Source organism: Jatropha curcas, unplaced genomic scaffold (assembly GCF_041381405.1).
Source record: "Jatropha curcas cultivar XTBG-Jc1 unplaced genomic scaffold, XTBG_Jcur_1.0 HiC_scaffold_847_pilon, whole genome shotgun sequence".
NCBI lineage: Eukaryota > Viridiplantae > Streptophyta > Magnoliopsida > Malpighiales > Euphorbiaceae > Jatropha > Jatropha curcas.
In genome coordinates, this window is record NW_028322552.1 from 1 (window position 1) to 18,631 (window position 18,631).

Sequence of the window (18,631 nt, forward strand, 5' to 3'; positions counted from 1 at the left end):
GTAATATTATTTATATATAAGTTAATATTATATGTAATGACATAAATGTTTGAAGAAATGTAAATAATTTTATCTTAAATTTGGACAAAAGGTAAAAAATTATAATAAATCAAATACAATTTAAATATAAAAATTTTGATGTTATACATACAGATAATAATAGAGTTATATGCTCTATATTTTCTTTGATTTTGTCAAACAAATTATAATTATCTTTATTGTAACTTTCATATTTTTCTATATGTAAAATTATAATTAAGGTAATAAAATAAAAGACTTTTAATATGCTAATAATCATTATTTGTGCTTATAATTTGTTTTAAAATATATTGATCTAATTATTTTTCTTAATAAAATTTATTTTTATTGATCTATTAAAGTGTATAATTTATGCTTATAATTTTCTTTTATTTAATTATTTTTCTTTTTTGTAATATATTGTCAGTAAAAAAATTAAACTACGGATGTGTAAAACAAGTAAATGTGCAAATAAAAATTAAAAACAATTATATTTTATTAGTTTATTGAATATAATTGAAACAATCCGAAAATTTAATTTCATAGAATTTTCATTTAAAAATAAAATTTTTATTTCAACCAATAAGATTACACCAGCTAGTATTTTATTATTGCTAAACTAGACCCGTAAACCAATTTGATTTTTTCGAAAACCAAGCTAATTGAGCCAAATCATAGAATTAGACCAAACCGGTTCGAATCGAACCGGAATGGTCTAGAAGCCCAAGATTTTTCTTTCTTTTCTTTTTCTTTTTTTTCTTTTTTTTCTTTCTTTTTTTTCTTTCCCCTTCTCCTTCCTTGCGCCAGTGCCAGCGCGCGACCTCGCTGCCTCTCCTCTCTGGTTTTCCGACCACCAGAACCAGCGCCTCCTCGCCGTCGACTCCTCGCCGCAGCAGCCCGCCTTCCTTCCCTTCTCTCCGTTTCCGTTTCTGGTGAGCGCAAGAGTCACAGCGAAGCTGGGGACCTTAGCGCGATCGAGACAGTCGCGTCTCCGTCCTTCCCTCCGAGCAACTCCGACTATACTCTCCGGCGAGGTAAGTTGATTGTCCTCCCATTTCACTCCTTTAGAAATCATTTTGCATAGATTAGGCGATTTAACGCAGGAATTGATCAAAATGGGACTTAGGGATTTAAGAAATAAAAATTGGGATTTTGTTAGATATTGACATAAATTGCAGTAGTTGGCTATAGAACTGAGTTCTATATGAAATTTGCTGCGTCTTGGCGTAAGAATTGCAAGATTTAGGAACCAAGGTACCTCCGGCCACCATAGACGGCGGCGACAGCGGTGGATTCGGTGACTAGAATTCCTCATAGGCAGTATATACCAATTTTTACATAGAATCTAGTTTTGCAATTAGTTTTGCACTTTGATATTGTATAGTGTTCGAATCATTAGACGACAGAAATCGAAAATTAGTCTTCTAAGCCGTAAATATCACAGAAAGTTAAATTAAGGAGGGGTTGGTAGAAATGCAGTAACTAAGTTATTGGGTATTCTAATCACATGAATAAATTGGTTGTTAGCTTATTTTGTTAGCATGACTTGAGATTAAATCGAAGTTATACTTGGCTTATTAAAAGAAAATCTAGGATTTAGTGTTGTAAATAATTGGTTATAGGTCCTGAAATATAAATAGGTGCAGTCAAACAAACCATTTATTTGATTGTGATTAAATTTGAAGGGTGAAAATCAATGATGGGTAGGCATATAAATAAGACTTATTGATTCAATTTAAGAAATTATTTTGTTTTTACTTATTAAGTAATTCATAGTAAATTATGGATTCAAGATATTGATTTTATAATTACTGTATAACGAAGAATGGTGGGTTGATAATGATAGGAGGATGGGGATTTTATTTAAAGTTCTTTGCCTGGTGGATGGGCTGCCGATCGTTCTACGGTAATTTAAACTAGATGTTGAGTATGATTAAGGAGAGATGTTGTCGGGTGTTCGGCGGAATATTTAAAAGCTAATAGGCCAAGTGTATTATTAGAAATCATTAGTTGACTAATAGAGTTATAATAGGATACGAGTTACTATTGATTAAATTTATGGGTGCAAATAAGTGTAGTACAAAAACTTAGTAAATGCTAATAATTATACTAAGATAAGATGAATAAATATTCTACTAATAAATCAAATAGATTATAAGTTAGAATTCAAACATTGATCGAGAAATCTTAAACACATAACTTCAACTGGGAAAATACGACAATTGCATTTAAGATAGTATACCATTTGTTTGAACTATAGGATAGTTTATAAGCTGGTCTTTAAAAGATTTCGATATTATTTCAGCAAGTAGCATTGTAACTAGAACATAAAATTGTAATATCTGTAATTGTGTTCTTATATGTATATAGTTATATAAAAGATTTCATTTATTTGTCAATTAGCTAAAGAAGCTGATTATATTTATGTGAAGCAAAGAATGTTCAGTAATATTATTGGAACACGTTTGAAGATTATTATAAGTTGTGAATTAATAGTTGAATGTTGACATTATTATTTGGATGGAGGAAGGGAAATTTAACTGTTTGATCGCCCGACGGATGGGCTGTGTGCATTGAATGATTAATATATATATTATTGTGATATTTGAGTAGGTAAATAGCCCAATTTTTAGGGGAGGTGCTGCCGAAATTTCGATAGAACTTAGACTAGTCTTAGTTAACAATATAAAGTAATAGGTTTATTTAGAATAATTCTATAACTTAATACATAGTAAATAAAGTATTCTAATTATTTTACTATCATCTATTTACTTAATTATTCAATTACTTATTTATTTTCATTGTTATTGTTTATTTTCATTATTATTATTTATTCTATCATTGTTGTTTATTGTTAATATTATTTATTTATTTGCATTTGAGTATGAATGTCTAATTGTGTATTGCATTCCGATGTTTAACTTTGCAATATTTCTGCAATTAATTGCAATGCTTGATTAGTTGTGATGTGACAATGCCTTGCTTTGTTTGTGTGGAATTGGGATGAAGTGGGTCACCATGGGTTTGTGAGACTGTTTCTGTTATACGGATCCTGATTCTGATTCTGTTATATCCTGATTCTGTTATATGGATCCTGATTCTGTTTCTGTTAGCCGGGTAAATGGGAGATCAGCGCCCCCGTGTGCACCTACCGTTACCGTTATTGTTAACCACAGGCTGGCTTCTTTATTGGGCGCACCGGATAATCTAGATTTGATCGCAGCCCGCAGGGTGGCCTCCTGTTGTGAGCGCCTGATGATCTAGATTTGATGGAGACGACCGGGTTGCCTCCTGTTGGTATGGAAAAGAAAAGAGAGAATGGAAAAATAATGAGAGGGCTGGTCAAGTGAGGATTAGACCGGTCGGCCAGTATGGGGGATCGGCTCCCTGGTGCACATGTGAGAGGATGAGCCATGTGGGAGGACGGCTCATCGGGGGTTCGGTGACTCCACTGACTAATTTCCACGTGATGTGATTATATGAAGATGTTAATAATTGTGAGTGCTGGTGATATGCCATTTGTGTGACTGGCTGTGTGAGCATATACCTAGTCGGATGACTAGGTTGATATATTTATACAATTGTGTGAATGCGTGTGTTGTGCAATAATTATTATTCATTAATAAACTCACATCTCTTTTGTTTAAATCTTTCAGGAAGTAGCATTTCTAAATCCCAGCTATAACTCTGCTCTTCGCCGTTAAAAAAGAAATTCGCTAATTTTAGTATTGATCAATTAAATAGATAAATGTCCGAAGACTTATATGTATACATCCGTCAGTAAACTCCGCAGTTATAGAACTTGTATACTTTTAAGTTGTGTATTATTATAGATGGAATAATTCTGTGAGCCTGTATTATAACTATAGTGTATTGTAAGCAGGGGAATTTGTAAATGTTTAAAATTTTATTGAGATAGCAAATTTGTAGTGTTTCAGGCTTACTACGGGCCTCGGGAGCCTTAAGCTTACCTGGGCCCTAGTGCCGGTCCGGTCCATGGAAATGGGTCGTGACATATATGCAATATAATTTCAAAAATTTATATTTAAAATTTTATTCAATTTGAAAATTATTTTTAAAAAATATATCCAATCAAACCATACAAACATAAAGAAAAAGAGAGTATTAATAGAAAATATATTTTTTCTATTTTTATCTCCCTCCTAAATAAAATGCTTTAAATTATAATCAAAACAAAATCAAATAAATAGTAAATTCAAAAAATATATATATAAAAATTTTTAAATGTCTCATTATCATATATATTTATTAAAAAATAAATTTTAAAAATAAATTATATCCAATCAACTAATAAACTATAATTTTTGAAATGGCCACCATTAAGGTATTTTAAAACATTTTAAATTTTATTAAGGATTATATAGGTAATCCCATTATTTTCCCCTCATTTTCACTTTTAAATATAGTACTAGTTTTTTTATGACGTGTGTTGCACATTGACAATGCTCGTTATATTTTCATTTTTTACACTCTTCTAATTTTTTATCTATATAATATTAAAGCATAAATTTATTTAGATTACAATAAATACAATTGGTTAATTGTATTAGATTTTGCCATGTAAGCTACTTGTAATATTATTTCTCATGTATTTAATTCTATTTTTATATAATGAAATGGTCTCAAAATAAAGTTTAATCCAATTCTTATACATAATCATTCAGTTCCTAATTTATAAATATAGATTCTTAAAACTCTGATAGATGCTCAAAAGAAAATCAATTTATCACTCAATCCTAAATCAATATCTATATACAGCTATAATGAAAAATAATAATAATTTTTTTTACTGGTAGGTAAAAAAAGAAATGAGAAGATGATCTGAATTAATAATAGTAATCATTTTGGCTATAGTCATAGTATTACTTACTCAGTGCATTAGAGAAAGGAATATATGAACATACACACAAACTCTTCAAACCCAAAAAATGACCCAAAACAAAAATATATAGTTCTAATTTTTTCAATTTCATAAACACCATTTTCTTTCAAGTAAAATATATTTAGGAATATAAAAGAAAAAAATATCAAGAAAATTAAAAATGTTTAATTAGGAGGTCATCTATTTATTGCAAGAGAGATATAAATCTCTTACTAAATTAAAATGATAGTGGTTACAAATTAATTCAATAACAAAAAGAAAATAAAAATAACAAATTTTATTAAGAATCAAATTCTTTTAAGAACTCAACGTATAACAAGAAATAAATTATATTAAAAAAATTATCAATTTCAATTTCAAAAATAACTCTGGAAATGCTATAATTTAATTAAATTTGATTTTGATGGACAAAAAAAAAAGCCAAATCAATAAATGAAAAGTACAACACAAATCATGCTAGGATCCAACATTAATGAGTTTATTCAAATATTTTATTTTTCTATTGTTTTAAGTTGCAAATTTAAAATAAAATAAATAAATAAATAAGTTAATTAAGTAATAAAAAAAATTACATAAAAGAAACGTTACATTCTCTCCAAATAACCCACAATTTTTTCTATAACCATAAAAAAAAAAAAGAAGAGCATACTTTTTTTTCTTTTTTTCGTCTTGTCGACCAAGAAAGGATAAAGTGCTTACAATGAATATTTGCTCCATCCACGAGGATGGAACCTTCGACTTCACCTAAGAGAAAAAAATATCGAACCACTCATCTAAACACTCATTAATATAAAAATGTAATTTTCGAATTGACTACCACTAAGGCTATTTTAAGATATTCTAAATTTTATTGAGGACGATATCAAAAATCTTATTATTCGCCCTATTCCGACGTTTATATATAATACAGATAGATATAGATAATATAATAGTAAAATATATATACATATATATATATATATATATATATATATATATATATATATATATAATTTTTTATTTTATAATCCTGTAGCAAGACATAACTTAAGTTTTCTTGCAGGCAATGTAGCAAATCCCTTGATGCAATTGTCAGTTTCCCGAAGCAATCAAACATTGATCCACCAGTGTTCCTTATAGCTCGAAATCGAAGTGTAGCGGACAAAACCAGACAAACGACTTGACGTCCGAAAAATATAAAGAGGGATAAAGAAAAAGGCAAGTACTTTTTTGAAAACAGGCAAGTAGCTTCTTGAATCTTGATTTATCGTAATCCAGAAGAATTGGGATTAGAAAAATGGGTCGGATTCACGCGCAGCTGAGCATGCCTACAAATTTTATAGTCAGGCCGACAATATTCTATCTATTTATATATGTAGTATAATTTTACATTTCTTCGAAATTATGTGTGTTTTCTTAATATTGAATTGAAGTGGATTTATTGGTTTGAACTGAAAAGTTTGAATTTTTGGTAAATTGAACTTACTTTCGGTAGTATAGGGATTTTGTATAATGTTTTGCTGAGGGTTTTCCTAATTTATCTACTAATGAATTTTTGCACTTTTAAGGGTTTGTTTATCTGGGGTTTTTGTTTTTGGATAAGCTGAACTGACTATGTAGAGATATACCTGAGAAATCCTATTTGCTGGTATACCTTTGTTTTTTTCTTTATGGCTTTTTGGTTGAGAATAAAATAGTGGGCACTACTTGGATTCTTTTATTACCTTCTTTTTCTTGTCCACCCTTTTATGGGTTTCATGGGAATTGTTGGTGGGTTTCTCTTTCTTACTTTCATAATGATCCTTGGATCAGTAGATTCGAGGCGGCAAAGACTAGACAATAAGTTTGTGGAAGATTTAAGTGATTTTGGTTTGTTCTAGTGAACTTTTTGTGTTTTAAGCACAGATTTGAGGGTTTAATTTTTGGAGGGTGTAAGTTGCTTATTATAGAACGAGCTACTAGAGCAACGGAAGAGTTGAAAAGAAACAAGGTTTTGAGAGATGTTATCGAAATCAACAAACAATAATACTAGTGCTAATAGTGCAAGGAGCAGTTCTGCTCGATCAAGGGAAATTGCTCGTGTGGTAGCACAGACACCAATCGATGCTAAATTCCATGCGGACTTTGAAGACTCTCGGTTTGATTACTCTACATCAATTGATTTCAACATTTCAAGTTCAACTAGCAATGTTCCTTCTGACACTGTATTGGCTTACCTCCAAAAGATGCAGAGAGGAGGACTTGTTCAACCATTTGGTTCCATGATTGCTGTTGATGAGAAAAATTTAAAGGTTCTTGCTTATAGTGAAAATGCCCCAGAGATGTTGGACTTGGCACCACATGCTGTTCCAAGCATCGAGCAGCAAGAAGCTTTAACTTTTGGAACTAATGTGCTAACACTTTTCCGATCTCCAGGTTCAGCAGCGTTGCAGAAAGCAGCTAATTTTCCAGATGTTAATCTTCTTAATCCTATATTGGTCCATTGTAAAACCTCTGGCAAGCCCTTTTACGCAATATTGCATAGAATTGATGCGGGATTGGTTATAGATTTAGAACCAGTTAATCCAGCTGACGTGCCAATCACAGCTGCAGGGGCACTGAAATCATATAAACTTGCTGCCAAAGCCATCTCAAGGTTACAGTCTTTGCCCAGTGGGAATATGTCACTACTTCATGATGTTTTGGTTAAGGAAGTTAGTGATTTGACAGGTTATGACCGGGTGATGGTTTATAAATTTCATGAAGATGAGCATGGGGAAGTTGTTGCAGAGTGCCGTAGACCTGATTTGGAGCCTTATCTTGGTATGCATTTTCCAGCTACTGATATACCACAAGCTTCAAGATTCCTCTTCATGGAAAACAAGATTCGGATGATTTGTGATTGTTTGGCCCCCCCAGTAAAAGTAATTCAAAACCAGAGCTTGGCTCAACCATTAAGTCTTTGTGGATCCACGTTGAGATCTCCTCATGGTTGTCATGCACAATACATGAAAAATATGGGCTCAATTGCATCTCTTGTGATGTCAGTGACAATTAATGAGGATGATGATGAGATGGAAACTGATCAGCAAAAGGGAAAAAAACTGTGGGGTTTGGTGGTTTGCCATCACACTAGTCCCAGGTTTGTTCCTTTTCCTTTGAGGTATGCTTGTGAGTTCTTGATCCAAGTCTTTGGTGTTCAGATCAACAAGGAAATGAAGTTGGCAGCTCAAATGAGGGAAAAGCATGTCTTGCAAACTCAAACTTTACTTTCTGACATGCTCCTAAGGGATGATCCTGTGGCAATTGTTACTCAAACTCCTAATGTCATGGATCTTGTCAAGTGTGATGGTGCTGCACTTTACTTCAAGAAAAAATTTTGGTTGCTTGGTGCTACCCCCACAGAGGCACAGATAAGAGATATAGCTGAATGGCTTCTTGAGTACCACAGTGAAAGTACAGGCTTAAGTACTGACAGCCTTATGGAAGCTGGTTATCCAGGTGCATCAATTCTTGGTGATGTAATTTGTGGTATTGCTGCTATTAGGATCACTTCAAAAGATTTCCTTTTTTGGTTTAGGTCCCATACTGCTAAAGAGATCAAGTGGGGTGGTGCAAAGCATGATCCTGAAGCCAAGGATGATGCAAAAAAGATGCACCCTAGATCATCATTCAAGGCTTTTCTGGAGGTAGTCAAATGGAGATCCTTGCCTTGGGAAGATGTTGAAATGGATGCCATCCATTCTTTACAGCTAATATTGCGAGGAACCTTAGAAAATGAGGCTGTAGATGATTCCAAAATGATTGTGGATGTTACATCAGTTGATGACAGAATACAAAGGGTGGATGAATTACACATATTCACAAATGAAATGGTTCGTGTTATTGAGACAGCTGCTGTTCCCATCATGGCTGTAGATGTCTTGGGTAATATAAATGGGTGGAATTCCAAAGCGACTGAACTTACCGGTCTGTCTGTTGACCAAGCTATTGGCACCCCCTTAGTTGATCTTGTCGAGGGTGATTCTGTCAATTTAATTACAAGAATGCTATCGGCAGCTTTGAAAGGTGATTCTACAACTTATCTTGGACAGCTTATGATTTATATAAGACAAATCATGCAAATTTGCTAAATGTTTGTGACATTGTACATGTAACTTTTACCAAAGTATATTGCTTACATTTGCATATATTCCTTATATCTGATTCTAATTGGATGGTTCTTACTTGTGGAGTCATATTTGAAGATTAGAATGTTATGATGAAGTGGATTTATGCATAAATTTAGATGTAGAGTGCTTATTTTTTGTGTTGTCTGGCATGGGATGTCTACTTTGGCATTAATGAATCTCAGCTGAATGTAAAAGGTATTTAGTTCAGGTTCCACTTATGGACCCACTTTTCTAATTGCATGAAGTGCTATGTCATTCAGTTATCAAGGTTACTTGGACCTTCTATTGAACTATGATACATATATTCCCTTCTTAACTAGCACAAAAATTATTTATAATATCTGTCACACTGTTCAGCTGTTCAAAAGAAACTAGAGAGGTAATAATTTTTAATCAATCATCACTACTCTATATTTTTCATGCTTTCTAGTAAACTTAATGATTGAGCTCCTCCTATCCTTTCTAGTTGCTTCTTTCCCTTCCACCGCTAATCACTCAACCTGTGAAAAGAAAAAGGAGAAAGGAAACAGTTAAAATTTATCTTGTAATGTCTCCTCCTTGCAATGTCGGAAGCCTCATGCACTGGGACATACTTTCTATTATCTTCTTGTTCTTTTAACCTGTCATGAATTTCCTTATTATGATTTTTTAATAATATATTGCAGGTATGGAAGAGAAGAGCATTGAAATCAAATTTAAGACCTTTGCTTCTCAGGAAACCTGTGGTCCTGTACATTTGGTAGTTAATGCATGTTGCAGTCGAGATGTAAGGGGAAATGTGGTAGGAATTTGCTTTATTGCTCAAGACCTTACACAGGAAAAAATAGTTATGGAGAAATATACTCGTATGCAGGGTGATTATGTTGGAATTTTACGGAGTCCAACTGCCCTTATTCCTCCAATTTTTATGACTGATGAGAATGGTCAATGCTTGGAGTGGAATTATGCAATGCAAAATTTGTCTGGTTTGAAGAGGGAGGAAGCTGTTGGCCGAATGCTTCTTGGGGAAGTGTTCACAGTCAACAGTTTTGGCTGTCGGGTTAAAGGTAATGATACTTTAACCAAACTCAGGATATTACTAAATGGAGTAATGGCAGGTCAAGATGCAGATAAGTTGTTATTTGGATTCTTTGATCAGCAGGGTAAATATGTTGAAGCTTTAGTATCTGCAAGCAAAAGAACTGATACAGAGGGAAGGATCACTGGGGTTCTGTTCTTTTTGCATGTGGCTAGTCCAGAACTTCAATATGCTCTACAGGTGCAGAGAATATCAGAACAGGCTGCAGCCAGTAGCCTTAATAAATTGGAATATATTCGCCAAGAAGTAAGGAAACCTCTAAATGGAATTATGCTAATGCAGAATCTAATGGGGACTTCAGACTTAAGCAAAGAACAAAAACAGCTTCTGAAAATGAGCATTTTGTGTCAAGAACAGTTAAACAAGATTGTAAATGACACTGATATTGAGAGTATTGAGGAATGGTATGAATTCTTACATTGGAATTTTGTCTGTAACTGTTGTAGTGAGCGTCAAGTTAGATTAACAAACCAATTCTAAATATCTTGTGTTGTTGGTATCTTTCCACCTTAATTTTTTGAACAACTTGATAATTGTGATGCCAAATTGCAGCTATATGGAATTGAACTCCGAAGAATTTAACCTTGGTGAAACTCTGGAAGTCGTCATAAAACAAGCAATGATGCTATGCCAGCAGCAGCAGGTGGAGATTATTCGTGATTTACCGGCAGAACTATCATCTATGAACTTGTATGGAGATAACTTGAGGCTTCAGCAAGTCCTTTCAGATCTTTTAACAAACACACTCCTCTTTACCCCTGCATTTGAGGGATCATCAATTGCATTCAGGGTAATTCCAAGAAAGGAACGCATAGGGACAAATATTCACCTTGTTCATCTCGAATTTTGGTGAGTATCATTTAAATTATTCATTATGCTTTCCTCATTTGATTCTTTGCAAATTTGGGGAGTCTGGGAATGTAGTGAGAGCGGGAATCAACACGCTTTAGAATTTGCTATTCGGAATTGGTCCCTTCCTCAATTAGAATCACGATGTAACTTATAATTGTGTAGCAATTAATATTTGCAAGGATTTCTTACTTAAGATCATTCAGATGTCAGTCTTAAGTTGAGAACCCTAGTTCTTCGTAATAATGGTTGTATTATCATACCATAAACCACATCATATTTCTTCCCAGACTTTTTTTTAGCATCTGAAATTTAAGTAATTATCCTTTCTTTATATTGATGGAGTATTAAACTCTCTTTTATATCCAATTTCAAGTTATTTGTTGAATTATTTTCTAAGTTTTGAACCTATGCCCTCAAATGCTAGTGACAAGAAAGAAAATGATGATAGATTATGTTTTAACATTCCTTGAAAATAAATAAAAGAATAAATGAATCAAATTTTTTGAATTTGATTGTTGGTTTGTTTGATGTGGCAGTATCTCACATCCAGCCCCTGGGATTCCAGAACATTTAATCCAAGAGATGTTTCACCATAACCAGGGTGTTTCAAGAGAAGGACTTGGCTTATACATCAGCCAGAAGCTTGTAAAGATTATGAATGGAACCGTGCAGTATCTCAGAGAAACAGAACAGTCATCTTTCATTATCTTAATAGAACTTCCATTGGCTAACCAGACATAATGGCTTCATGAGTAAAGGAGAAAAATAATTTCTGCTGTCAGCTTCACAAAGTTGGTTCTCTACCATCTAAGTAATAATGAAATAGCTCAGCATTAAAAACCAGCTTTTGCTTCAGAGCTGCATGCTACTGGAAATCGTGTTGCGCAGCTTCACGTCATGCCCTGTTCTTTTGTCAAGCTGCAGAAGAGTTGCTGCCTGTATTGAACAGTTTTATCCATTGATCGAATGATGACAACAAACTACATACAGCTTTATGAAGATGCGGCGTTGGCGAGGCAAGACGAGGCGAGGCGAGGCGTGCCAATCTGTGAAGTGGAATATCTGGTATGGGGTAAGCATATCCAAACAAAAACAAAATTGTCAGAAGTTTATGAGCGTAACTGCATTTGACAATGAGGATGAGGATAATCAATTATTAGCTGCAGAAGTGGAAGAGGGATTTGCTGACATTGGGTCTAAACCATTGGCATAGTCTTTCAAGACGAATTGAAGTTTACAGTGATAGTGTTCATTGTATTTTCTGCAGTTTGTTCTTTAGCCCTTGGGAATGGCAATTGGCAACTTCAGAAGCATGTTGTTGGCTATCAAATAGCGTTAAATTCATAGGTTTTAGCTTTTTAATTATTACAACTGTTCATGCAATTATGAATATAATTGACTTGCCATTTCAGGAGATACTTGTACAGATTATTCTTTTGACAGTAATATATATTCTTGGAAGAAGGTCAGGCATCCATCCTATAACTATGACTGTTTATGAATAAGCCAGAGTAATGTTAAATTGTTTTAAATGTATGATTGTCCTAATCAATGGTTTTCTTCATAAATAGAAATTTGTTCCATTATCAATAGAATTTCAACTCAAAATATGAGTTTTGGTGAGAAAATAATTTATATATAACAAAAAAAAAAAAACACTCAAAAATTTATATATATAACACTGAAGTTGTTTTTCATTATTTTCTTCTTATAACAATGATTATTTTTCAAAAAGCCCTCAAACAGTCGAATCGCATTTATACTAATTGTGATTAATAGTTTGATTTTTTAAAATTCTTAAACGGAATCAAACCAAACCGAACCATAAACCCTTCTAAAAGGAAAGTAGAGTCCTAGCCACGTCATCAGTGGATCCCACATAAATCTTTATATATATGGAGTTACGTGGCAATTAGAGCTAAACTTACTGGAGCTATAGACCTGACATTGCCCATTGGGCCTCCATTTGACTTTTGCTAGATACTTTCTCTCACAAAGAAAAACACTGGCAAAACCCAAAACGAAGCGTAAACAAAGAACAGAGAGGACGTGAAGAACTTCTCTTAAGAAAAAGTTCTCAGCTTTTCAAGGGGCTTATTGTTATTCTGATTGTTTATTCTTTCTCTGTAATACATTTCTATTGCAGGTACGTAATCTATAATCAATAAGCTTGTTTTTCCAACTTCTAATTCTTTCATTTATCAGTTATCAGTCTTAATTTTGGGTATTTAAGTAGTAGTTTTAGTAATTTTTTCCCTAATTTATTTCTTCCCTGTTATCTAAACTGAAAACCCATCATTTGCAGGCGGTTTTGGCATTACCACATTGTTAATGGCTGAGAAATTAGAATCAGTCTTTTGGGTTTTCTCTTTGCAATTGTTATTTTTTAATTTGCTGTTGTGTGCCATTTTTGCCATTGTTTAGCTATTAAAAGGTTTCCTTGCCTAAAGCATAATTTAGGGTTTTTATTCAGTTTCCATGGTTTTCAATTTCTTATGTGGAATTGGTTTTTCTATACTTTACTTGAATTTTCACTTTCTGCTTTGGAATTTTGGTATGTGTTCATTATTTAGCTTAATTTATGTTTTCTCTATTGGTAGGCTTTCTTTGTGTCAACTTGAATAGTTAATTTACCTAAATTTTTTATTTTTTATTCCGTTTCTTGTTGTGTGCTTCAATTTTTTTTTTTTTTTTTTTGAATTGGATCCTTTTTCTTTTTTTTTTTTTTTCTTTTTGTGATAATTTGTTGTGCTGTGGCTACTCAGTGATATCATAATAATCCAATTTTACATCAACTGCAACTTTAGGCATAACTGCATAAGATTACATCAGCTGGGAATGTTTACATTTGCAACCCAACGTCTTTTTCTTTTCCCCTACGTCTTGAGCTGTGAACTACTGAATTATGTGTTATGCAGTTTTGTTACAGGTTTTACCCTCTCTCTCTTTTGTAACGATTAATAATATATTAAAAAGTTATGTACTGAATTCTATGGCCAGCAAACTTTCTCTCCTTCCCTCTTTGCTTTCACCATCTTTGCCAAAGTTTAATTTTGTCCAGTGGCTGGAAATTTTGAGGAAGGAAAAAGTGAAAAAATTTTCAAACATATATCTACTTTTTGGGTTGCTGAGTGTGCAACAAATAGGGCGCATAGACACACACATACAGAGATGTTCAAGTAATAAGTTTATGTCCTACAAAGAGCTAGACTACTATTATAAAGATTCATTGATTGCTTTCCTTTTCCTTTTTATATCCTTGGCAATTAAACCTACTTTGGCTCAATTGGGGGTCTTTTTTTATTGTTTAATTGTTCTTTTTAATTCTTGTTCTGCATTTTGACAGAAAGCATAGAGTGCACGAGGGTCTGGAAATTAGGAATATCTTTGCTGACAATGGCTATGAAGCCGTCGAATAATATATGGATTCGACGCCAACAGTGTCCATGTGGAGATTGGAAATGCTATATTAAGTATGAAGGAGATGACCAGACACCAGTGAGCTCTCAACTTGTAAAGAATGAGACACCATCAACATCATCATCAACGGACGTTGTCTTCACACCGTATGTAGGTCAAATTTTCAAAACTGATGATGACGCTTTTGAATACTACAGCAATTTTGCTCGGAAGAATGGATTTTCAATCAGGAAAGCTCGGTCAACTGAAAGCCAAAATTTAGGGATTTACAGGCGAGATTTTGTTTGTTACCGCTCTGGATTTAATCAACCAAGAAAAAAGGCCAATGTGGAGCATCCCCGGGATCGGAAGTCAGTTCGATGTGGATGCGATGCAAAATTGTATCTCACGAAGGAAATTGTTGATGGTGTTGCTCAGTGGTATGTGTCACAGTTTAGCAATGTTCATAATCATGAATTGTTGGAAGATGACCAAGTGCGCTTGCTACCTGCATATCGGAAAATACAGGAGGCTGATCAAGAGCGAATTCTTTTGCTATCCAAAGCAGGTTTTCCTGTTAATCGAATAGTGAAGGTGTTGGAGATAGAAAAGGGTGTTCAACCTGGACAACTTCCCTTCATAGAGAAGGATGTTAGAAATTTTGTTCGGACTTGTAAGAAGACAGTCCAAGAAAATGATGCTATGCTCACCGAAAAGAGGGAGAACGATACATTGGAACTCCTTGAGGCTTGCAAGGCTATGGTAGAGAGGGATGCAGATTTTGCATATGATTATACAACAGATGAAAATGAAAAGGTTGAAAATATTGCATGGTCATTTGGGGACTCTGTTCGTGCATATACAGTTTATGGTGATGTAGTTGTTTTTGACACCACATATCGTTCTATCACATATGGTTTGATCCTAGGAGTGTTGTTCGGCATGGATAATCATGGGAAGGCAATTTTATTTGGATGTGTATTATTGCAAGATGAAAGTTCTCATTCATTTGCATGGGCTTTACAGGTTTGTGGACTGTATTCTTGTGAACAGTTTGTGACTATCTTCATGTCTTTTTATTATGTTTTTCTTTTTGAACAGAGTTTTGTTCGCTTTATGCGAGGAAGACATCCACAGACAATTATAACAGATATAGATGCAGGTCTTAGGGACGCTATAGGAAGGGAGTTGGCGAACACTCAACATATTGTATGGATATGGCACATTCTGTCCAAATTATCCAGCTGGTTCTCTTTGACTCTTGGCTCACAGTATGAAGATTTCAAAGCTGAGTTTGATATGTTGTATCACCTTGAAAGTGTGGAAGACTTTGAGCACCAGTGGAATCTCTTGATTGCTAGATTCGGACTTGCTTCAGATAAGCATATAGCTTTACTCTTTTCATGTCGAGGATCCTGGTCAATTTCCTATATCAGAAGTTTCTTTCTGGCTCGCACGATGACAGCTGAGTTTTCACGAACTTTAGATTCATTCTTAAAAAGAGTATTGAGTGGTCAAACATGTTTACAAGTATTCTTTGAGCAGGTATGTTGGTCACTTGACAACTTGATTAATTTTTTGCTATTTGATTAGCTGCATTTTGAATTTTGTTTGTGGATCTCTTAGGTCGGTATTTCAGCCAATTTTGGAAATCAAAACAGAGACGTGATGCAGTATATGCATATCAAGACCTGCATGCCTATTGAAGAACACGCACGGAGTGTTCTCACACCTTATGCCTTTAATGTCTTACAGCAGGAAATTATTTTGTCCATGCAGTATGGAATCCAAGAAATGGCAGATGGATCATACCTTTTGCGTCACTACAAGAAAATGGATGGGGAATATCTTGTATATTGGATGCCAGCAGAAGAACAGATTCATTGTTCATGCAAGGAATTTGAACGTTCTGGAATATTATGTAGGCATTCTCTTAGGGTACTTTCAGTCAAGAATTACTTTCAGCTCCCAGAAAAATACTTCCTTCTTCGTTGGCGACAGGATCATTCTTTGTTACCCATGGACGATCAAAATGCTCAAAGCAACAGTGATGAGTGTGCTGAAGCCTTTCATTCTCTCGCTGCGACTCTACTGACAGAATCATTAGTATCCAGAGAACGTTTTTCTTATGTTCATCGAGAACTTTCTGGGCTTGTTGACCACGTTAGGACTATGCCGCCTCTGATGGAAGAATTCTCTTTGAATATGGCCAATAACAATATAAGTGAATCTTAGCTTTGGTGATATGATAAACGGAGGGTATATGCTGTCGATTCCTGTTAATTTAAAGAGTTCAGGATAACTGGAAGAAGAAATGCTGATTTGTCAAAGGTACAAAAAGAAAAGCTTAGTTATGTACATCAATAATTTTGCACTTTCAAAATAGAGGTGGTGAAATACAAATTTTTGGTTTTTCTCCACAAACGTCCTAGAATTCGGAGCTGGTAATTTATTTACCCCTTTTGGTGTCCTTAATTTGCATAGTTACTAAATGCTTAAAATATATGGGAAATCTTTATGACTTACTGGTGTAAGATATAAGATGTAAGATGTAAGATGCAATTTTTAGATACATCCCCTTTCAAGATAGATTGGAAATGAATACAAGTGGAAAGATGCACTCGTTTGATTCAGAAAGACTGTTTTTATCTTCTAATGTTCTGAATCAGTATGAAGGTGATCTGGTTTATGATATACTTTCTTGGTCATGCTGAAAATGATCAATCCCAGTTATTTGTCACCTCTAATTTGCTTTGTGAATTAATTATATAGTATCTACATAGCAGGCTGTAAGATTTTTATCAGTAATTTGCAGTATGATAAATAAGAGATACTCTTTATGACCGAGAGCATTTTTATATTTCACAAGAAGCTAATTCAACTAATGCTTCTTTTTTATTTTTGTGATTCCTGAAAGTCAATATGAATGTATTGATGTGGCAGGTCAAAATTTATTTCTTTTCTTCGACACAAAGCGGAAAAATTAATAATAATAAAATAAAATGCGTGTTTTGTTAAATCATACAAACAAAATGGAAACGGATGAAATAGTATTTTATATAATAAGCTCATATTAACAATTATCAGCCTATCAACCTAGCAATTTCATGTTTAAGTATTGCTGAAACTGAATCAATAATAGAATAATAAAATGTGAACTGCGTTATATAAAATTGCCAAAATTTAAAAAAAATCTCATAATCATTTTTGTTTTTTAAAAAACGTTGAAGCCATTTTTATGCCACCATGGAAAGTATAATTACTTTGACTATGATCTTTAAACTTGATTTTCATGTCTCATCACTGCAACAACAAACCCTACAGTCATTACAGTAAAATGACAATATCTTATTAAATTAAGCCATGAAATAATTTGAATTAGCCCAGTAAAGGGGACAAGGTTAATTAAACAGTTGAAAGGTTCCTGTCTGTATTTGGTTTTATAAGAGAAGACCAAATCTAATTGTGGGGTCATTTTGATGAGAGGCAGGTGTCAATCCATGTCTGCCACATTTTTTCAGAGTTTCAAGTTGATAATTATATACGTGTGCTTGGGGGTGTAACCCTGGAAAGAGACCTAAACAGGTGGAATGTCAGTTTCATTGTCGTTTTTTGCTTGGTAATTGAGATTCTTTGCTTTTCTTAATCATATGTTTTATGAAGAATAGATCCAAAGATCACATTATCTTGCTCCTACAATTTCAGACATGGGAATAACTGTCTTAACTAAAAGATGTTGGCTTCATAAGTGGGTTAATGTTTATTTAGTGGGTGGTGTTTGATTCTCTTTTTTGCCCCATTTTCAGGAGTAAAATTGTTGGGGCATTTCATTATGCAGGCATTCTCTTCTATTGAATATATCAGCATATTTCTCTTAATTTGCAGATTTTCTACTTGATAATGTCATGTTAGATCAGGATTAATGGATTAGCAAAGTAACTCTCGATTTATCTTTAATGAAATGCCCCATTTCATATTGAATTTATTAAAATTTAGATCTATTCTAAAATAAATTTATTTGTCGGATTAAAATTATTATTAGTAGATGTTCCAAATGGAAGACGATTTAAGAAATAAGAGAGTAATTTTACGACATAATCATATATTAATCATATATTATAAATGGAAGATGACTTTAAATATAAGGCAGCGATTTGTTTGGCCAATCAAAATGATCACATATCTAATTAAATTATTGATCTTGTTAGTATAGAAATTTGGGCAACTAATAAGATTGCTTAGACATGATCT

The 18,631-nt window shown here is 33.5% G+C and overlaps 2 protein-coding genes across 3 annotated transcripts; both read left to right on the forward strand.

Moving 5' to 3' along the window:
- The first annotated feature begins 5,935 nt into the window (after positions 1–5,935).
- On the forward strand, positions 5,936–12,445 carry LOC105641507 (phytochrome C). Its single transcript, XM_012226074.4, has 4 exons — positions 5,936–8,947; positions 9,717–10,533; positions 10,682–10,978; positions 11,518–12,445. Exons 1-4 carry the CDS (start codon positions 6,901–6,903, stop codon positions 11,720–11,722), a joined length of 3,366 nt encoding a protein of 1,121 aa, XP_012081464.1. The 5' UTR covers positions 5,936–6,900; the 3' UTR covers positions 11,723–12,445.
- Positions 12,446–12,928: 483 nt separating this feature from the next.
- LOC149491693 (putative protein FAR1-RELATED SEQUENCE 10) lies at positions 12,929–16,804 on the forward strand. Of its 2 annotated transcripts, XM_089717119.1 has the most exons (5): positions 12,929–13,127; positions 13,287–13,910; positions 14,328–15,406; positions 15,482–15,925; positions 16,007–16,804. In XM_089717119.1, exons 2-5 carry the CDS (start codon positions 13,820–13,822, stop codon positions 16,613–16,615), a joined length of 2,223 nt encoding a protein of 740 aa, XP_089573245.1. In that variant the 5' UTR covers positions 12,929–13,127; positions 13,287–13,819; the 3' UTR covers positions 16,616–16,804. The 2 variants fall into 2 exon arrangements, with proteins under 2 accessions (XP_089573245.1, XP_089573246.1); XM_089717120.1 differs by lacking the exon at positions 13,287–13,910.
- The last annotated feature ends 1,827 nt before the right edge of the window (positions 16,805–18,631 follow it).

Excerpts from the sequence above, each read along its gene's own strand:
- LOC149491693 (XM_089717119.1), top strand. The coding sequence starts at position 13,820 with ATGTTTACATTTGCAACCCAACGTCTTTTTCTTTTCCCCTACGTCTTG. Across the intron at positions 15,407-15,481 it reads CATTTGCATGGGCTTTACAG|AGTTTTGTTCGCTTTATGCG; the intron begins GTTTGTGGACTG and ends CTTTTTGAACAG. Across the intron at positions 15,926-16,006 it reads TACAAGTATTCTTTGAGCAG|GTCGGTATTTCAGCCAATTT; the intron begins GTATGTTGGTCA and ends TGGATCTCTTAG.
- LOC105641507 (XM_012226074.4), top strand. The coding sequence starts at position 6,901 with ATGTTATCGAAATCAACAAACAATAATACTAGTGCTAATAGTGCAAGG. Across the intron at positions 8,948-9,716 it reads GCTATCGGCAGCTTTGAAAG|GTATGGAAGAGAAGAGCATT; the intron begins GTGATTCTACAA and ends AATATATTGCAG. Across the intron at positions 10,534-10,681 it reads ATTGAGAGTATTGAGGAATG|CTATATGGAATTGAACTCCG; the intron begins GTATGAATTCTT and ends GCCAAATTGCAG.